Source organism: Trachemys scripta, chromosome 10 (assembly GCF_013100865.1).
Source record: "Trachemys scripta elegans isolate TJP31775 chromosome 10, CAS_Tse_1.0, whole genome shotgun sequence".
Lineage (NCBI taxonomy): Eukaryota > Metazoa > Chordata > Testudines > Emydidae > Trachemys > Trachemys scripta.
Window position 1 is genome coordinate 57,616,771 of NC_048307.1, and position 15,717 is coordinate 57,632,487.

At 40.1% G+C, this 15,717-nt stretch overlaps 1 protein-coding gene across 3 annotated transcripts in view; it reads left to right on the forward strand.

Moving 5' to 3' along the window:
- THSD4 (thrombospondin type 1 domain containing 4) overlaps positions 1-15,717 on the forward strand; it is a 727,210-nt gene that overhangs the window by 570,572 nt on the left and 140,921 nt on the right. For all 3 annotated transcript variants that reach the window (XM_034783208.1, XM_034783207.1, XM_034783209.1), the window contains one exon: positions 11,090-11,294. In XM_034783208.1, the coding sequence (XP_034639099.1) occupies positions 11,090-11,294 (205 nt within the window). The remainder of the gene's footprint in view (positions 1-11,089; positions 11,295-15,717) is intronic.

A 15,717-nucleotide genomic window follows, 5' to 3' on the forward strand; every position in this document is an offset into this window, starting at 1 on the left:
AGACGACCAGTAAGAGGCACCGCAGGGGTGAGTCCGCTCGTCTACACCGCATCATTTAATGGCAAGAATTCAAATTGATGATTTCACCTCCAGTCCATCTTTTTTCTTATTCTTTTTTCCCCAAGACAGTTTGATTAGCAGTATGTTGTTTTTGCTGAGAGCAACATGTGTAAGATTTACAATGTGGATGCAACAAATGCCAGACCCCTGTAAGGAGAGTCAGTTATATTTAATACAAAAATTATCTAGTTAGAACCTTTTCTTCCACACTGTTTTTATTAATTTCAATGTGATATTAAATATGAATTTTGAAAAATGTAATTATAAATTACCATGGCTCATGCTACATAATGGTGATAAAACCTAGTCAGAGACATTTCCTATAGTATTTGGATAACAATATTACTGCTATTAGATTTTTTTTTTAATAGGTCACACCATTTAACTTCACGGATTTCAAATCTAGAAGGGACCATTATGGAAATCTGGTCTGACCTCCTGCATAGCGCAAACCATAGAATTTCAGCCTGCATCAAACCTATAACTTCTGATTGAGCTATAGCACATTATTAGAGACATCCATTATTGATTTAAAAACTTAAAGTGAGAGAATCCACCACATCCCTAGGTTAGTTTTTCCAGTGATTAATTACTTGCACATTCAAAATCTGCACCTTATTTCTAGTCTGAATTTGTCTAGCTTCATGCTCCAGCCACTGAATCTTGTTATGCCTTTATTTGGTAGCTTAAGGAATCTTTTACTGTCACAAATCTTCACCCCATATAGGGACTTACAGACCATGATCAAGTCACTGCATAGTATTCTCTTCAATAACTAAATAGAATGAGCTTCTTAAGTCTCTCTCACTGCAAGGCAGGTTTTCCAGGCTATGAATCTTTCTAGTAGCTCTTTTTTGAGCCCTTTCCAATCTGTTCCTAAATCTTGCATTTGGCTTGATTGAAACACATCTTATGTTCTCTGCATGAACCAGGATAATCATTTCACTCTTTAATTAATGTATTTTTCAGGCAAATTTGCTTTAATGTACAACCATTAGTAATACCAACCAAACTTTAGCAATAGCATGTGTGGGGAGAAGGGAGTTGCCATATATGTTAACTTAGAAATGTAGAGACAATTTTCCTATTTTTAAAATCAGACTTTGCCATAAAGTTATTTTCACAAATTGGAGAACATTTTGAACACCGACCTGGCCAAGCTGGCAGCCTACCGTAGCAGTTGGCACCTCCAACCAAGGGTAACTATGACAGTTTCAAGTACCTTCCACCACCACAATGCAAGCGCTAAACATGAGTTAGATGTCTCCCTCAACGGAAAATGACTGAAACTCAAGGCAAAGCCTGTCTACCTTAGTGTTACACTGGACCGTTCTTTGACTTTCCATGACCATCCAAAAAGACTGCTACTAAACTCAGGACCAGGAATAATCTAATCAGCAAATTTGCCAGTTTGACCTGGGGCGCAGGCACATAGACACTTCGCATGTCGGCTCTTTCACTGTGCTATTCCTCAGTGGGATACTGTGTGTCTGTGTGGTATCATTCACCTCACTAAATTCATTGACGTCAACTTGAACTCAACCATGCTTATCCTAGGCATCCGGTGCCCCACTCCTATCCCATGGCTACCAGTTCTGAGCAACATAGCCCCTCCAGACATTTGTCACAGCCAAAGTGGTGGAAAAGCTATATGCCAATCCCGGTCTCCCACTGTACATGGCCATTTTCAGTCACCCCAGAGCACGACTTACATCGAGACATCCATTGTGGTTTCAACCACTAGATCGGAATCTGTCAGCAGCAATCCTATGACGTGATGAGTAGTCAGCTAAAGATGTTTGAAATGGCTTCCTTGTCACTGATCTGACCATTTGATCGTCTGGATTTGACCTGCCATGTCACCTCTGGACTCTGAGGAACAGGTTCTGAACTGTGCAAGGAATATTTGCAGCCAACCTCTACACATGGGGTCTGTGCGATGACACACGTATCACTGTGGCCTCTGTCAATCAATGGTGCATGTTGTCGACGAGTATCAGCTGACTAGATTTCACAGTGGCCTTAGAGCCCTTCACTGTGCTGATGAAACTGCTGTTGGTTGGCTTGGCAAGCATTGCAAATGCTAGTAGAAGAAGTATCTGATCTAAAACTGAACCTTTTTGCAAGACATTACTCTGTGGCATGACACTTAATATTCTTCATAGAAATATGCTTAAGATATGAATATGGCATAAATAAGATATACTTCATGCAAAATGGCTCATCAAAGATATCATTGAAAAGGTTATAGTTTACTGAATGTGATTATCCAATTTGTATGCATGTATCATTTCTGTATCTGAAGTTAGGAATATTGACTATTAAACAATTACAACTGTGTGTGTACTTGGCGGGGGAGGGGAATATCCACCAGATAGTAAGTAATCATCCTGAATGAGCCATTTAAGAAGGACAGTAGAACTCTGAAGATACTAATCTCATACCTTCCTGAGGAGTTTCCTGGGATGCTGCATTGACACAAGGTCAGGTGATAATGTCACCTGATGCAAAATACCACTTGGACACTACTGGTACTTTTTCACTGGAAACAAAGGCTTCCCACCTTATGTAAATCTTATTTAAGGCTGGGGAGTAAGGCAAACAGGACTCTCCTCCATTGCCTACCCATGAAGAAAGACTGCTGAAAATACCTGAAGAGACAAAGAAACTAGCCTGAGGGGAAAGGCAGGGGTGAGTCCAGACTGACATAGGGGTCCAGTCTGTAAGAAGAGATAACTGGAACTTTAAGCTACAGAAACTCTGCATCCTGCCTAATTCAACATTTTGGGTGAGATTACTTTTTGTAACCTGTATCTTTAGTGAATCAAGCTTAGTTTGTTTTATTTGCTTTGTAATCTGCTCTGTTCTGTTTTCTATCCCTTATAATCACTTAAAGTCTGTCTTTTGTAGTTAATAAATTTATTTCTTGTTTATAATATAACCCAGTTTGTGCAATCACAAGAAGCTGTGCATATCTCTCTTGGGAGAGAGGGTGAATTTTTCTGAGCTTGTGCTGTGCAGTTCTTTCTATACAGCGCAAGACAATATTATCTGGGGTTTATCTCTCCACAGTGGGTGTGCATCTGAGTGCTGGGTGAATCTTCTCTCACAGATCTGACTGCAGTCTGTGCCTGCAGCTGGGTGTGGTCTTGCCTGGGTGTGTGCTGAAAAGGGGCTTGAGCTTGAGAGCCTGGCATAGCAACCCAGTGCAAGGGAAACCCAGGCTGGCAGGGCCAGAGGTCTAAGTGGGACCCCAGCACATCAGGTGGCATCCCAGAAAGGGGGTCTTACCCTTCACATACTCCACACAATAAGGGATAACATACAGAGCCCTATTTATTCCCAGTCACTAAATATTCTAAAGACTGCCTGGATCAGAATATGTTTGGTTCAAAATTATCATTTGTGGTTTGTTTCCTGCTAACTTCTAATAGGTTGAAAAAAGTAAATCTCTCTTCTATGGCTGCAAATTTTAATTTTAAAGAATCCACTATCGGTCACCAAAAACACTTGTTATTTTGTCCAGTATTCAATGATTTTAATTGCTTTCACCCACGAAGGGGCTGGCAATGCCATTCTTTAGGTAAATGAAATCTGCAAAAATATGTCTAACTGATTAGGGAATAATGTTGCAAAGCATCATTTTATTAGGTTCACACTGAACATTTATCAGAACAGAGAGAGATCTGGCCTTAAAATTACACAGAAAAATAAAGGCAATATCTGGTGGTGTAGCTGTGTTAACATAAGTACCACCCACAATGCTAGTAGCCCAGCCGAGTTTTGTACCGTTATTACAAGAGGAAAAGTTCAAGACCTTGGCAGGCCCTGTTGATGCTACCTGTCTGAAGTTGGATGTTATGTTGTGCATGCAGAACAACAGAGCCTGCAGATCCCAAAAGAGGCTCTGCACTGCTGAGATTAATAGCCTGCAGAACTTTATGATCAGTTTCTGGTAAGTGGGATTTCTAGATAATTCACAACATACAATCAGATCATCGGTCATATTTGAATCTTGCTGGTTGTGGCTCCACACCTCATTTCTTTAGTGGCTGAGTCACTTGTGGCACACATGTGTAGTTGTCATTTTGCCTTTTTGGCATAGGCATGGGAGTTTTTCAACTATATATAAGTATAACTTGCAGCAATCTGCTTTGCGCCACAGTCTGCTAGGCACTGGAGCACACAGTATCCAAATCAATTATCTGACAGTTTTCTTCTAAATCATTTAACTGCAAATACTGGCAGTTTTAGAAGTGGACATTAGCAACATATTAGAACTCATCATTCTTTTTATCATTCATAAACCAATATAGCTAGAGCACAGAAGGCAAATCATTGTCACTTTGTATTGTGTATGCCACTGTACCAACATAGGTTTTAGTTTAGTACAGTCATTTAGCACTGAAATTGTAACATCTGCTTTCCATTTCAAGAATCAGCACTTCATCTCTTTAAATGCCTGGCACTAACCCCATTCTATTGTGTATATACAGCCCTAAATCCCTGTGAAGTCCACCACTGAATATTTCATCCAGATTGTCCCTTGTTTTTCCCGGAGATTTCATTTAACTTAATGTTGGCACACAATTGTGTGTAATTCTTGAACAACTTCTTTAGTGCTAACCTGTAACTTATAAAGTTTTCTTAAAACATATTGCAAAAATTATTTGAAAATAGTAAAGATATTTGGCTTTTAATACATTTCAAAAAAGTAGAAGTCTTTTGAACTATAACATTATTTTAGGGGACACATGTTCACTACCCCCCTTCCATTTGAAACTCAAGAACAGCTGCAAATGCAGTGTCATAAGAAAAGATAAGTTATTGCAAGAGAAAAAATTCTTATTCCATAGGCAAGACATGTCTTTCTTTATGTGTGCCCATGAATCTGCTGTTAACAATCCAAACTGGTGTGTGTGGTTATATGGAATGCAAACAATTTGATAAGAAAGTTTAGAAGGGGGTTCTGATTTTTTTAAACATTTGTATATGTTTAATGGCTAATGAAATAACAAACTGGTGCTCAAATGTATGTAATCATAATTCCAAAAATTCTCAGGAAAAATATTGACCTTTTTATAGCACAGGAAGAGTGCATTAGCTGAACACTAATCAGCAAAGTGTATTCACTTTATTCTACCAAACAGCCATATTAGCTGATTCATTGCTTATCCTAGCCAACCCGACCTACTTTCTGGGCTGCAGAATTTGGCTTCAGGCCACACTGCAGAAAGGCCAGTGTGAGTAGCTTCTGTGGATTATGCTGCTGTGACTTCTCCAGTCAACTTTCTGCCATTGAAATCCAGGGCCATTAAGTCATTAATTCTGGACGCTGTATACACTGAGAATTGTTTTGGGCTTGTTACGTTTTTTTTTATTTCCTAACTTTATTTTCTCTCATTCATTTGTGTGTGTTTATGTAGAGATAATTATGTCCTGATTCAGCAAAGTGCTTACGATCAATACTATGTCACACATGTGATAGAGAGATCCATTCAATATCATGCATCTTTCCCTGCTTCCCCAGCACTCTACTAATTAATTTAACTCCACCAGGACTATTTCTAACATTCCAAACCTCTGAACAGCTTCAAACAGCTGCCTTTAAAAAAGAAATTCAAAATCAACTTGCCAGAAAAATGTTTCCTCCTTCAGCCCAAAATTACTCTGGCCCAAGGCCTAGGACAGGCAGTATTTAGTCCTGGACCAGTGACAGGGTCAGATCTAATATCTCATGACCTTTCAATGCTAAAAATGTGTTTTATATAATTAGAAAGTCCCACTGATCCAGTGGGACACAAAACTTGCTATACTGCTATCCTTGCCATATCTAGAAATACAAGCTATGCACGCTTTTTTTTTTTTTTTTTTTTTAATGCATGGCTAAAATATTTTAGGCAATTTTAGAGGGTTTCTAAAATGAATAAGTTGTTATAATTTGCCTGTCTCTCAGATCTTTGAGCAGTACTCCTGTACAAAGGCACCTTCATTCACAGGCAGAAGGATATGAATAATAGTACCAATTAAAAATTTAAAATCCCTTGAAGTATTTCTAAAATACGTATTCTGTAAAATAGCTCTTTTGCTTGTTTGAATGAAGGAAACTTTATTAATCCATAGAAGACAGAATATTCGCATGGAAGATCACTGAACATTTATACACACAATAGATATTGTACAACATTTCATACATGAAGGGGATTCCTCCATATATTTACATACTGGCAGTGGAACACTTCCTGAATGTCACCGGGATAACCTAAGAGGGTGATAAGCACCATCACATTTCTTTTCAGATAAACTTACAATGGAAAAAGTGTAAATCCTTTCAGCAAAAGGTCCTTAATAGGAAAAAGGCTAGAGCTCAATCAATCATCTGTAGTTATTGTGCAGAAGTCTTACATTCAGAGCATTTCATTTTTCAGATTGCTCTAGGCTTGTCTGAAATCTTGAAGGAGCAACACACATTGGTTATTTCTGTAATTGTCCAAAGGCATGAAGTTATTAGCAAGTAAAATAGATTTTAAGTAAAAGGCAAAAATGAAATATGTACATGATTTTTCCTTCTAATGCTATGTATGTGCTATGCAGTGTAAATGAAAGATGTTAAAGCAAATATTTCCAACAAGAAACAAACTCTCTTCTGAATGACAGGGCAATTCAATCTGGCAAAAAATGATAGGTTATAACAGTTTTTCAGTTCTCTCTCACACACACACACACACACACACACACACACACACACACACACACACACACACACACACACANACTCTTTGGGACCTTGATTCAGCCTCTTTATGACCACAAGCAGGCATCATTTTCAAGCCCCACATAATGCTGGCAGTGTTGAGTGAGATGGCTTAATCTGTGTTCTTTGGATAATCATAAAAAAAATACATAGGGTCTTCAATATTTTCATTGGAACTAAGCAGAATTTGGCTTGTGGTTTAGAACATTTTTCACAGCAAGGGACAAGAATTAGGATTGGGAACTGGAAAGAAACATAACAATGCCAGTGCTCCTGATTCTGCCCTTTGTTATGGGTTATTGGAAAAGCCTTCCATATCCTTTTCATTTGGCTCTTTACTTGCAGGAGAGAATATGGAACAGGCATTAACCAGCTTTTGCACTAAGTATTGTGGCAATCTATTTAAAATAATGGAAGAGTGCTTTTGACTTAAAAAAAATACATAAATCAAACTGATGAAACTCATAAGTCTGATGGGAGGCTGTTTTATTGTAATATTTAATCAGGTTGGTTTGTCTCCATAAGGTCACACATTTTTTGAGTCATAATATAAACTGTAAGTTTCTTCCTTGTATGCGTGTGTCTCTGAAGCACTGTTTTGAAAGCAGACCTATTATATAGGTGAAATGAGAACTGTCTATCAGTATTCATGAGGAGTAATGTTCTACAAAGAAAGGCTATACGTTCAATCCACTTATTATGAACAGAAATAAAAATGCTTGAAAATAAGGAGGAAATGTATGTAGTGCATGCATGTAAAGTACAAGTCTTGCTGAATTTTCCTCTGGTTTGAAGAAAATACTGAACACATTTTCTTGCTTTAAATTTACATTACTTTTAGGAATTATGTTCTTTGTAATCTATACTAATGGATTGTCTTCGAGATTTGTGCGCCCAAACCTTGGCCTGGCTGAATTGTACAGGACCAGGTGAATATTGAAGAGGGAGCCAACGTTGGCATTAGGCCACATTTCTGCCCCTCACCTGGATCACTAGGAGCAGCCAGGATGTTGATTTTGGCTCCTTGTTTGAGAGATGCCTCATTGCTCATTCTTTTTGGGGTTAAAAGCATCAAATTTGTAAGAAAAGAAACAAAAGATTTCTATATAAACAGAAAAATCCCAGTTTGGGTTACAAGAAGTTCTTCTTCAGTGATTGGTCCCTATTGTAGTCCATTGAGGGTTTACGTATACGCACCATGTGTCCAGAGCCGGAGAATTTGAAAATAGTAGTGTCCATTGGTCCTCACATGCATCCTTGCTTTGCCTCATGGTTTCGTTCGAGGTGGTAAAGGGCAGGGCGAACTGGCCACATCTCCAGTTCCTTCTCACTGCCACAGAGTCCAATTGAAGCTACTAGTGTCCTCTTGTGTGTGACGCACCTTAAAAAGTGTAGAGTTGCATATACTTAGTTTTTGTTGTAGTATTTGCTGTTTTTACTGTTTTAACATAGTTTTAGCTTTTTTTAGTAGTATTTGGAATAGAACTGAGACTTTGGGGGAATCTGTTTACCGGTTATACCCTCCCTCCGTACCCAGGAGTGGGTACTGGACTATGCTGAAGATGCCAGGATTTAAGATCTGCGCCTCCTGTCCATGTTCCTTCTCGATCAGCAACTAACATCAACACTGCCTCAACTGCTTGGGAGAAGCCCACATTTCATTCAGCTGCAGTATCTGTCAGTCCTTCCTAAGCCATACCCGAGAAGGCCAGGCTTTCTGCCTTAAGAAGCACCTCATGGAAGTCACCATAAGGTCTCAGTCGTACCCAGGCTGGGGAACTGCCCCCTGTATATTGGCCTGAGACAGCCAGGTATGCGTCTCCGGCTCTGGAGATCGAGTCCACCTCCAGTGGTAGCACCAGTACAGATCCCATGCTGGGGCCTAGGTGGGAGATGAGAAAGCATGTGCATAAGCATGGCAGTAAATCTTCTTCCAAATTGAAGAAGGGCGATGTGCCTTTCATGAGTTCCACACCCTCCAGGATTTAAGAGCCACACTTCAATCAATGGGTATCTACACACCTGCACCCAAGCAGAAATTCTACCATCTGCTCACCTATACAACGGTTCAGGACTTCCCAGTTCTTCCACCAAAAACCATACAAACCATCATGCAAGCACCAGACGACGCAACAATCCTGTCCTCCAGGCCTGCCTTCATCCTCACACATACAACCCTCTTAGAAAAGATATTTCTGAGACCACTAGAGAGCCACCAACCTTCTCTGCATGTCAGCCTGCCCCCATTTCCCATTCCCACTTTCTCCGAGCTGCTAATGCACCACAACAGCAGGATCAGACATTCTGATCCACAGATGCTTCACCTCAGAGCATGGTATTTGGATGGGCATCTTCTCTTGAAGAGTGCTTGTTGGAAATGAAAGGCATCCTATTGAGCAGTAGGAAATAGTACATTAGGTGTTCCTACTGGACCATGTGGAAATGCTTTGCCTCCTGGGCCCAACAAAAAGGGCTTTTCCCAGAGGACATGAAAATTCCACTTCTTTTGGATTACTTTCTGTTCTTAAAGATGTCAGGGATTGCCCTAAACTCTCTCAAGATCCTCTCTCCCATGGAAGGACACTCTGTATTTACACATCCGTTGATTAGTACGTTTCGGAAAGGCCGTTTGAGAATGTCTCACCTGTACAACCTATTGCTCCCCAATGGGACCTCAACCTCGTTCTATCGGCACTGATGAAACAACCCTTTGAGCTGCTGGCTTCATGCTCTATGATCCTTCTTTCCATGAAAGTCACGTTCCTTGTGGCTATCACTTCAGTGAGATTGGTGGGAGAACTTGGTGCTATGATGGCAGATCCCCCTCCTTTCACCACTTTCCATAAAGACACAGTCTCCCTGCACCTACATCTTAAGTTTCTACCCAAGTTTCTCTCTCGGTTTCATCTCAATCAACCCATCCACTTATCTGCTTTCTTCCTGAAGCCTAATGGCTTGGAAGAGGAGTGATGACTTCACTCCCTCGGCATCCACTGGGCGTTGGCCATCTACCTACAGAGGACAAGATTGATCAGAAAGTCCCTAGATCATTTATTGCAATAGCGGAGAGTTAAGGGGCAAGCATTTTCCACATAGAGAATCTCCAAATGGATTTCTGGATGCATTACACTATGCTATTGTTGTCGGACATATGGCCCATTCTACTTAGGGCCCAAGTGTCCACCATGGTCATCCTCCATGATATACTGCTTAGGGACATATGTAGGGCGGCCATGTGGAGTTCAGTACATACCTTCACTATACATTATGCCTTGGTGCAGAACTTTGTGACAGATGCCTCATTCGGCATGACTGTCCTCTGCTCAACTGTTCCATCTTCAGCTTCACACCCTCCTCTGAAAAAGGTACTGCTTGTTAGTCATCATCAGTGGAATACAATAGGGACCATCACTCGAAGAAAAAGAGGAGGTTACTTATCTGTAACTGAAGGTTCTTCGAGATGTGTGGTCCCTATCTGTATTCCACCTCCCGCTCTGCTGCGGATCTGTTGGATTTGCAGTAGGGAAGGAACTGGAGACATGGTTGGTCCTCCCTGCCCTTTATCACCTTGTCTTAAACCATGAGGTGAAGCAAGGGTGCGTGCTCGGACCAACGGACACCATTACCTTGAAATTCTCCAGCTTCAGTCACATGGCACATGCGTAAACCCTCAGTGGAATACAGATAAGGGCCACACATCTTGAAGAACCTCCAGTTACAGGTAAGTAACCTCTTTGGCTCCAACTACTGCTTAGTCCTGCCTTTGACAACCAGCCACTGCAGCTGCTTGTATAGGGCTCCTTGGCTTTCCATTGACTATCTGATGGAGACTAAAGTACCCTAGTCTTCCTTCATTATGCCATCCTGTCCACCCAAGCTTAATGTTAACTCATTGCTTGATGATGTTCAGTAGGTCAAGTGCACTGTGTCACAGCAGTGCCCATATTTTGGTAAATTTGATTTGACATTGATGAGAATGAGAGTCCCACTGACCCAAGCATGGCAAGATCAAGTGCTGCAACACCCCTAAGCTCACTTGAAAATTCCAACCAGAGTATCTCAATGTCTATTCTGAGACTTGGTATTTTATTACACGTAGTGTGTGGAAAAGCAAAGAAATGGAACAATCCACAATGCCAATTCACTGAATCTCTGAAGTCTTTATATTCTGCGAAAGTCACATATGACAGTGTCCTATGTTGATTAATATTCTGAAGGATTCATGAGACAGTATTTGTAAGCTCTGAAAAAAAAATATTGGTTTGATTTTTGCAGAGCATTGGCTGTGATGACTACCTGGGCTCAGACAAGGTGGCTGACAAATGCGGAATATGCGGAGGGGACAACACTGGTTGCAAGGTGGTCTCTGGCGTTTTCAAACACACGCTAACAAATCTTGGCTACCACAAAATAGTAGAAATTCCTGAAGGGGCTATTAAAATCAACATTACCGAGATGTCCAAGAGCAACAACTACTTGGGTAAGTTTGTATTTCATTCCAGATAAAACACGATTGGTGTGATTGTTTGCCTGGAGGTTTGTCCCAGTTAGTGCTCTCTCAGCAAAGTGAGAGAAATGCAAAATTATTGACAAGAATACTAACTCATTGTTTTTATTTCTTGGTTATACTAGCAGGACAAACCCCATGATTTGTATCTATTGCCCTGTCCAGGAGAGTTTTGCTTTGACTTTCCCTGTTCATTGGTTCCAATGTGGGAAATATACTTCACACTTTCTAAATCTTCTCTAAAATGTTAGTGAGGCAATTGTCTCCAGCAAGGCAGGCTGCTAGTCCGTTGAAAGCCATTGAAAATCGGATTCTCCTATTTCCTTAAAAAACACCACCACAACATGCAGAACTTTTAATGCAAAAGGTACCCTGATCAGTCACAGCATTGTGTGTGTGTGTGTGTGTGTGTGTGTGTGTGTGTGTGTGTTGGGAAGGCATCTGCAGAATACAGGGTCATTCAGATGTGAAGAAATATCATGAGAATTAAATAGGAAGTGAGAATCTGGGAGTATCAGGTAACACCAGACATCTGGAGGTATGTTTTCAGAGCTGACTGGTGTCTGGTATTGGGGCTGATGTGGAACTTCCTGTTTTACAAACATAGACCTGCCATGTCTACCATTTGTGAGTTTTTCCCTATTTGGCTTCCCATGCGTGGCATGGATTCACACAGCTCATCTGCAAGGCCCCTAGCCTGTCCTCATTTAAGTCCCTCTTAAAGACCCACTTCTGGCAGACTGCCTAAAGCAAATCCAGTTATATTGGTGCGCCCATCGTGGGTGACATTAGCAAACATAAACAAAAATGGAGCTCTGCCTGAGAGCTTTCAAAGATTCCAGATCAAAAGGGATCATTGTGGTCTTCTAGTCTGACCTCCTGTATAACACAGGCCATGGAACATCCCCAAAATAATTCCTAGAGCAGATCTTTTAGAAAAACATCCAATCTTGACTTAAAAATGGTCAGTGATGAAGAATCCACCATGACCCTTAGACTGTAATCAGATCACCCTTTAACATTCTTTGTTAAGCTAAATAGATGGAGCTGGAGTCTATCACAATAATAGGTTTTCAAATCCTTTAATCATTCCTGTGGATGTTCTCTGAATCCTTTCCAATTTTTTCAACTTCCTTTTGAATTGTGGACCCCAGAACTGGCCACAGTATTCCAGCAGCGGTCACACTAGTGCCAAATACAGAGGTAAAATAACCTCTCTATTCCTACTAAGAGATTCCCCCGTTATGCATCAAAGGATTGCATTTGATCTTTTGGTCACAGCATCACAGTGGGATCTCATGTTCAGCTGATTATTCACCCCCCTCCCCCAATTTTTTTTCCCAAAATCTTCACCACTGTCCTCCTTAGCCCTCACTCCTAGAATTGTCCAAGTGCATTAGAAGCTTCAGACCCTAGTATTCCATTTAACAGCTCTCCTAACATCATCTATTTCTAATGTCTCTGCCACTGCTAACCAACAGAAAGAAGGGAAACATTATTATCCCCATTGTCACTTTCCCTCTTCTTATCCTTTCTGCTCTTTGCTTTGCACTTCCTACTTCTTTTTCTTGCTGTTGCTAGCAAGAAGTGGAAAGGAATTTGACTAGTTTTACAGAAATCTCTGTGTAGACAGGAGTCCTTTGGGGAGGTAGAGAACTGTATATTGTAATGTGTCCTTGTACATTTCTTCCTTTAGCCAAAAGTGTGATTCTTCAGACTAATACAAGAAAGACCAGACTTGTGGTTCTGCTGATGTACTAAAACCTAGACATTTTGGAGCTCTTGTAGGAGAGCCTATTCACATAGGCTACTTCCCAATCAAAGAATTTTCTGATAAGCTGTATAAAAGCATGAGTTTTTGGTTTCCTCTCAGAACTTTTTGAGCTGTGTCCATCTCTTTTAACTAATTTGGTGATGAAGGGAATGAATTATTTTGTATGAGCAACATCCATAGATACAGTATGTTTGGAAGAAAATGTGGAATTCTTAAATCAAATGGGTGAAACTGTAGTTTGCCGGGCAAACTGCTGGAAGTCATCACATAATGAAAGCTGTCAAACCATGAAATTGCAGATAATTTTTCTTTCAGATGTACATGCCAGCATCTAAAAACAGCAGAAAAACACCCTTAACCCTAGTGAAATGTGCTGGGCCACGTGAACATTCTTTGAATGCACAGAGCAGAAAAATAGTAACATTTGTGCTTAAAAATAATCGAGACTCTTGGCATGTATGGGAAAATAGCAAGCTGTGTGTTTCCCATGCTTCTCCTCATTCCCAGAGCTCTTTCTGGTTTGTTTGTGCCACCACCAATTATTACATTTTTTTTTTTTTTTGATACTGTCACATATGGTCATTATGGATTTTAGATGGCTAAATTAGCCTCCCTGACACTGAACATTCTTGGGTAGTGGTTCCATCCATGAAATTACCAGCCTCTCCGCTTATCCCATAAGGGCACAGCTAACTTCTCTGCTTTCACAAGTTGCAGTCAACTAATGATCAAGCAAATCAGCTTTTAAACAAGGCCCTGCTTTAGCATACAGGCAAAGAAGGTGAGCTAGAGGACCAGGATATGACAGCTTGCAAAATGTTCATTAATAGTTGATTGTGAAGTGCAATGGGGATTAAAGGCAGACATTTCCCAGTAGGTGGAAGGCAACAAAGCTCCTGCAGCCAGTTCTGTGTTCAAAATCTGGACACTCTGGCAGTTTTTGATAGAGAAGGACTTGAACCATAACATTGGATCTCAACATCCCCCAACACAAAGCTGTTCAAAACCCAGACCCAGATCTGGAATTTGCAAACTTCCCTACATTTAGTGGGATGAATAGAAACCTTGAATCTAAACATGCCAGAGTTCAGGGTCCCAATTCAACAAAGCCCTTAAGCACGTACTTAATTGCTTTGCTGAACTGTGGCTTAGGATCTAATTCTGCCACCTTTGCTCAGACCAAACAGGAATTTATTACATAAATAATCCCACAAAGTCAACAGAGTTGCTTGTGGAGTAAGGTACTGCTTGATGTAAAGAAGGCAGAATTGGGTCCTTAGTTTTTTGTCACATAATATGCATATTGCATGTGTTTTCTTTCATTGCAGAATCGTGAATCACACTTCAGCAAACACCCTGGGAACCTACGCTGAGTTTTCAGATTGTAACAAAACATGGAGGCCATCTGTGCTTCATGTGGTTTCATTACACAGTTTTTGCACAGCACCAAATTTATCACACTTCTGCTCTTCACAATTTTGTCTATGACAAACCCCAAATGCAGTGAGGAAAAACATGTTCTCGCAATACAGTATTTCAAGCTTGGTTGAAACCAGGAAGTACTAGAAATGGTAGAAGAGATCGTCTGTGGGGTTTCAAGTTGGATTTCTTGACCAAAGAGATTCAAATTCAGCTAAAATTCATACAAACATCTAAACATTTGTATGCTTCTCCAAACCAGATTTCCAAACCTTTTGAAGTTGACCCATCACTACCAATTATAATTGGGAGCCAGGCCCAGAGTGTGCTAAGCAGAACAGCTTTGACAGCAATATTTAACGAGGGTAACTTGTTCATTCTTGCTAGTTCTAGGTGTAGTTTTCTCAGCAATTTGTTCAGACTAACATCTACGTGAAAGAGACAGTGATTAGGAGATAATGATGTTTAAGTTGCTTATACTTTAAAACAATAATAAAATGTCTTTAGAACAAAACCCTAGTGTTCGGAACAGGGTTTGTAGTGTTTCCAAAACATGTGATATTATCCAGGTATTCAGAAAATTCAAATTTAAAAGAAGACATGCAGTAAATATCATAAGATCAGGACAGACTGGTTCAAAAGTGAAGTATTTAAACACAGGTTACCTCATGTGTCTTTAAATTTGACATTTCAGAAGAGATCTTCATAATATCCTTGGGCAGTGTTCATAGTTTTTTCAGCTTTGTTTATGTTACCTAAATGGTCTCAAGTATAACACTATTATCTATGTATCCTTCAAAACACCTCAAAACTTTCCTAGTGATTATAAGTTTCCAGATTGTCTTTGTTCTGATTTCATTTCACGTGACATCTCTTTCAAACTTCTTGGGTGCTACTTATTTTAAACATTAAGTAGTAATGAGCATATTTACCAACTCACTTATTTTAGTCTCAGCAGTTCAATTTGGAAATGAGTTACAATTCAGATTACCTACTTACTAACTACCTTAGGTTTAGGTTTAGACTCATCTCAATGCAGTCTGAACTCTACATGTAATTTGCATTACTTCTTTTGAAAGTGGTTCTCCATAATGCATAATGTCTGACAAGATTGTCAGGTAGACATCTGATACAACAGAGCAGTTGCCCACACTAAAATACTTCATCTGGAGCAGCTGTGCATAGAAATGGGATGAAGGCCTA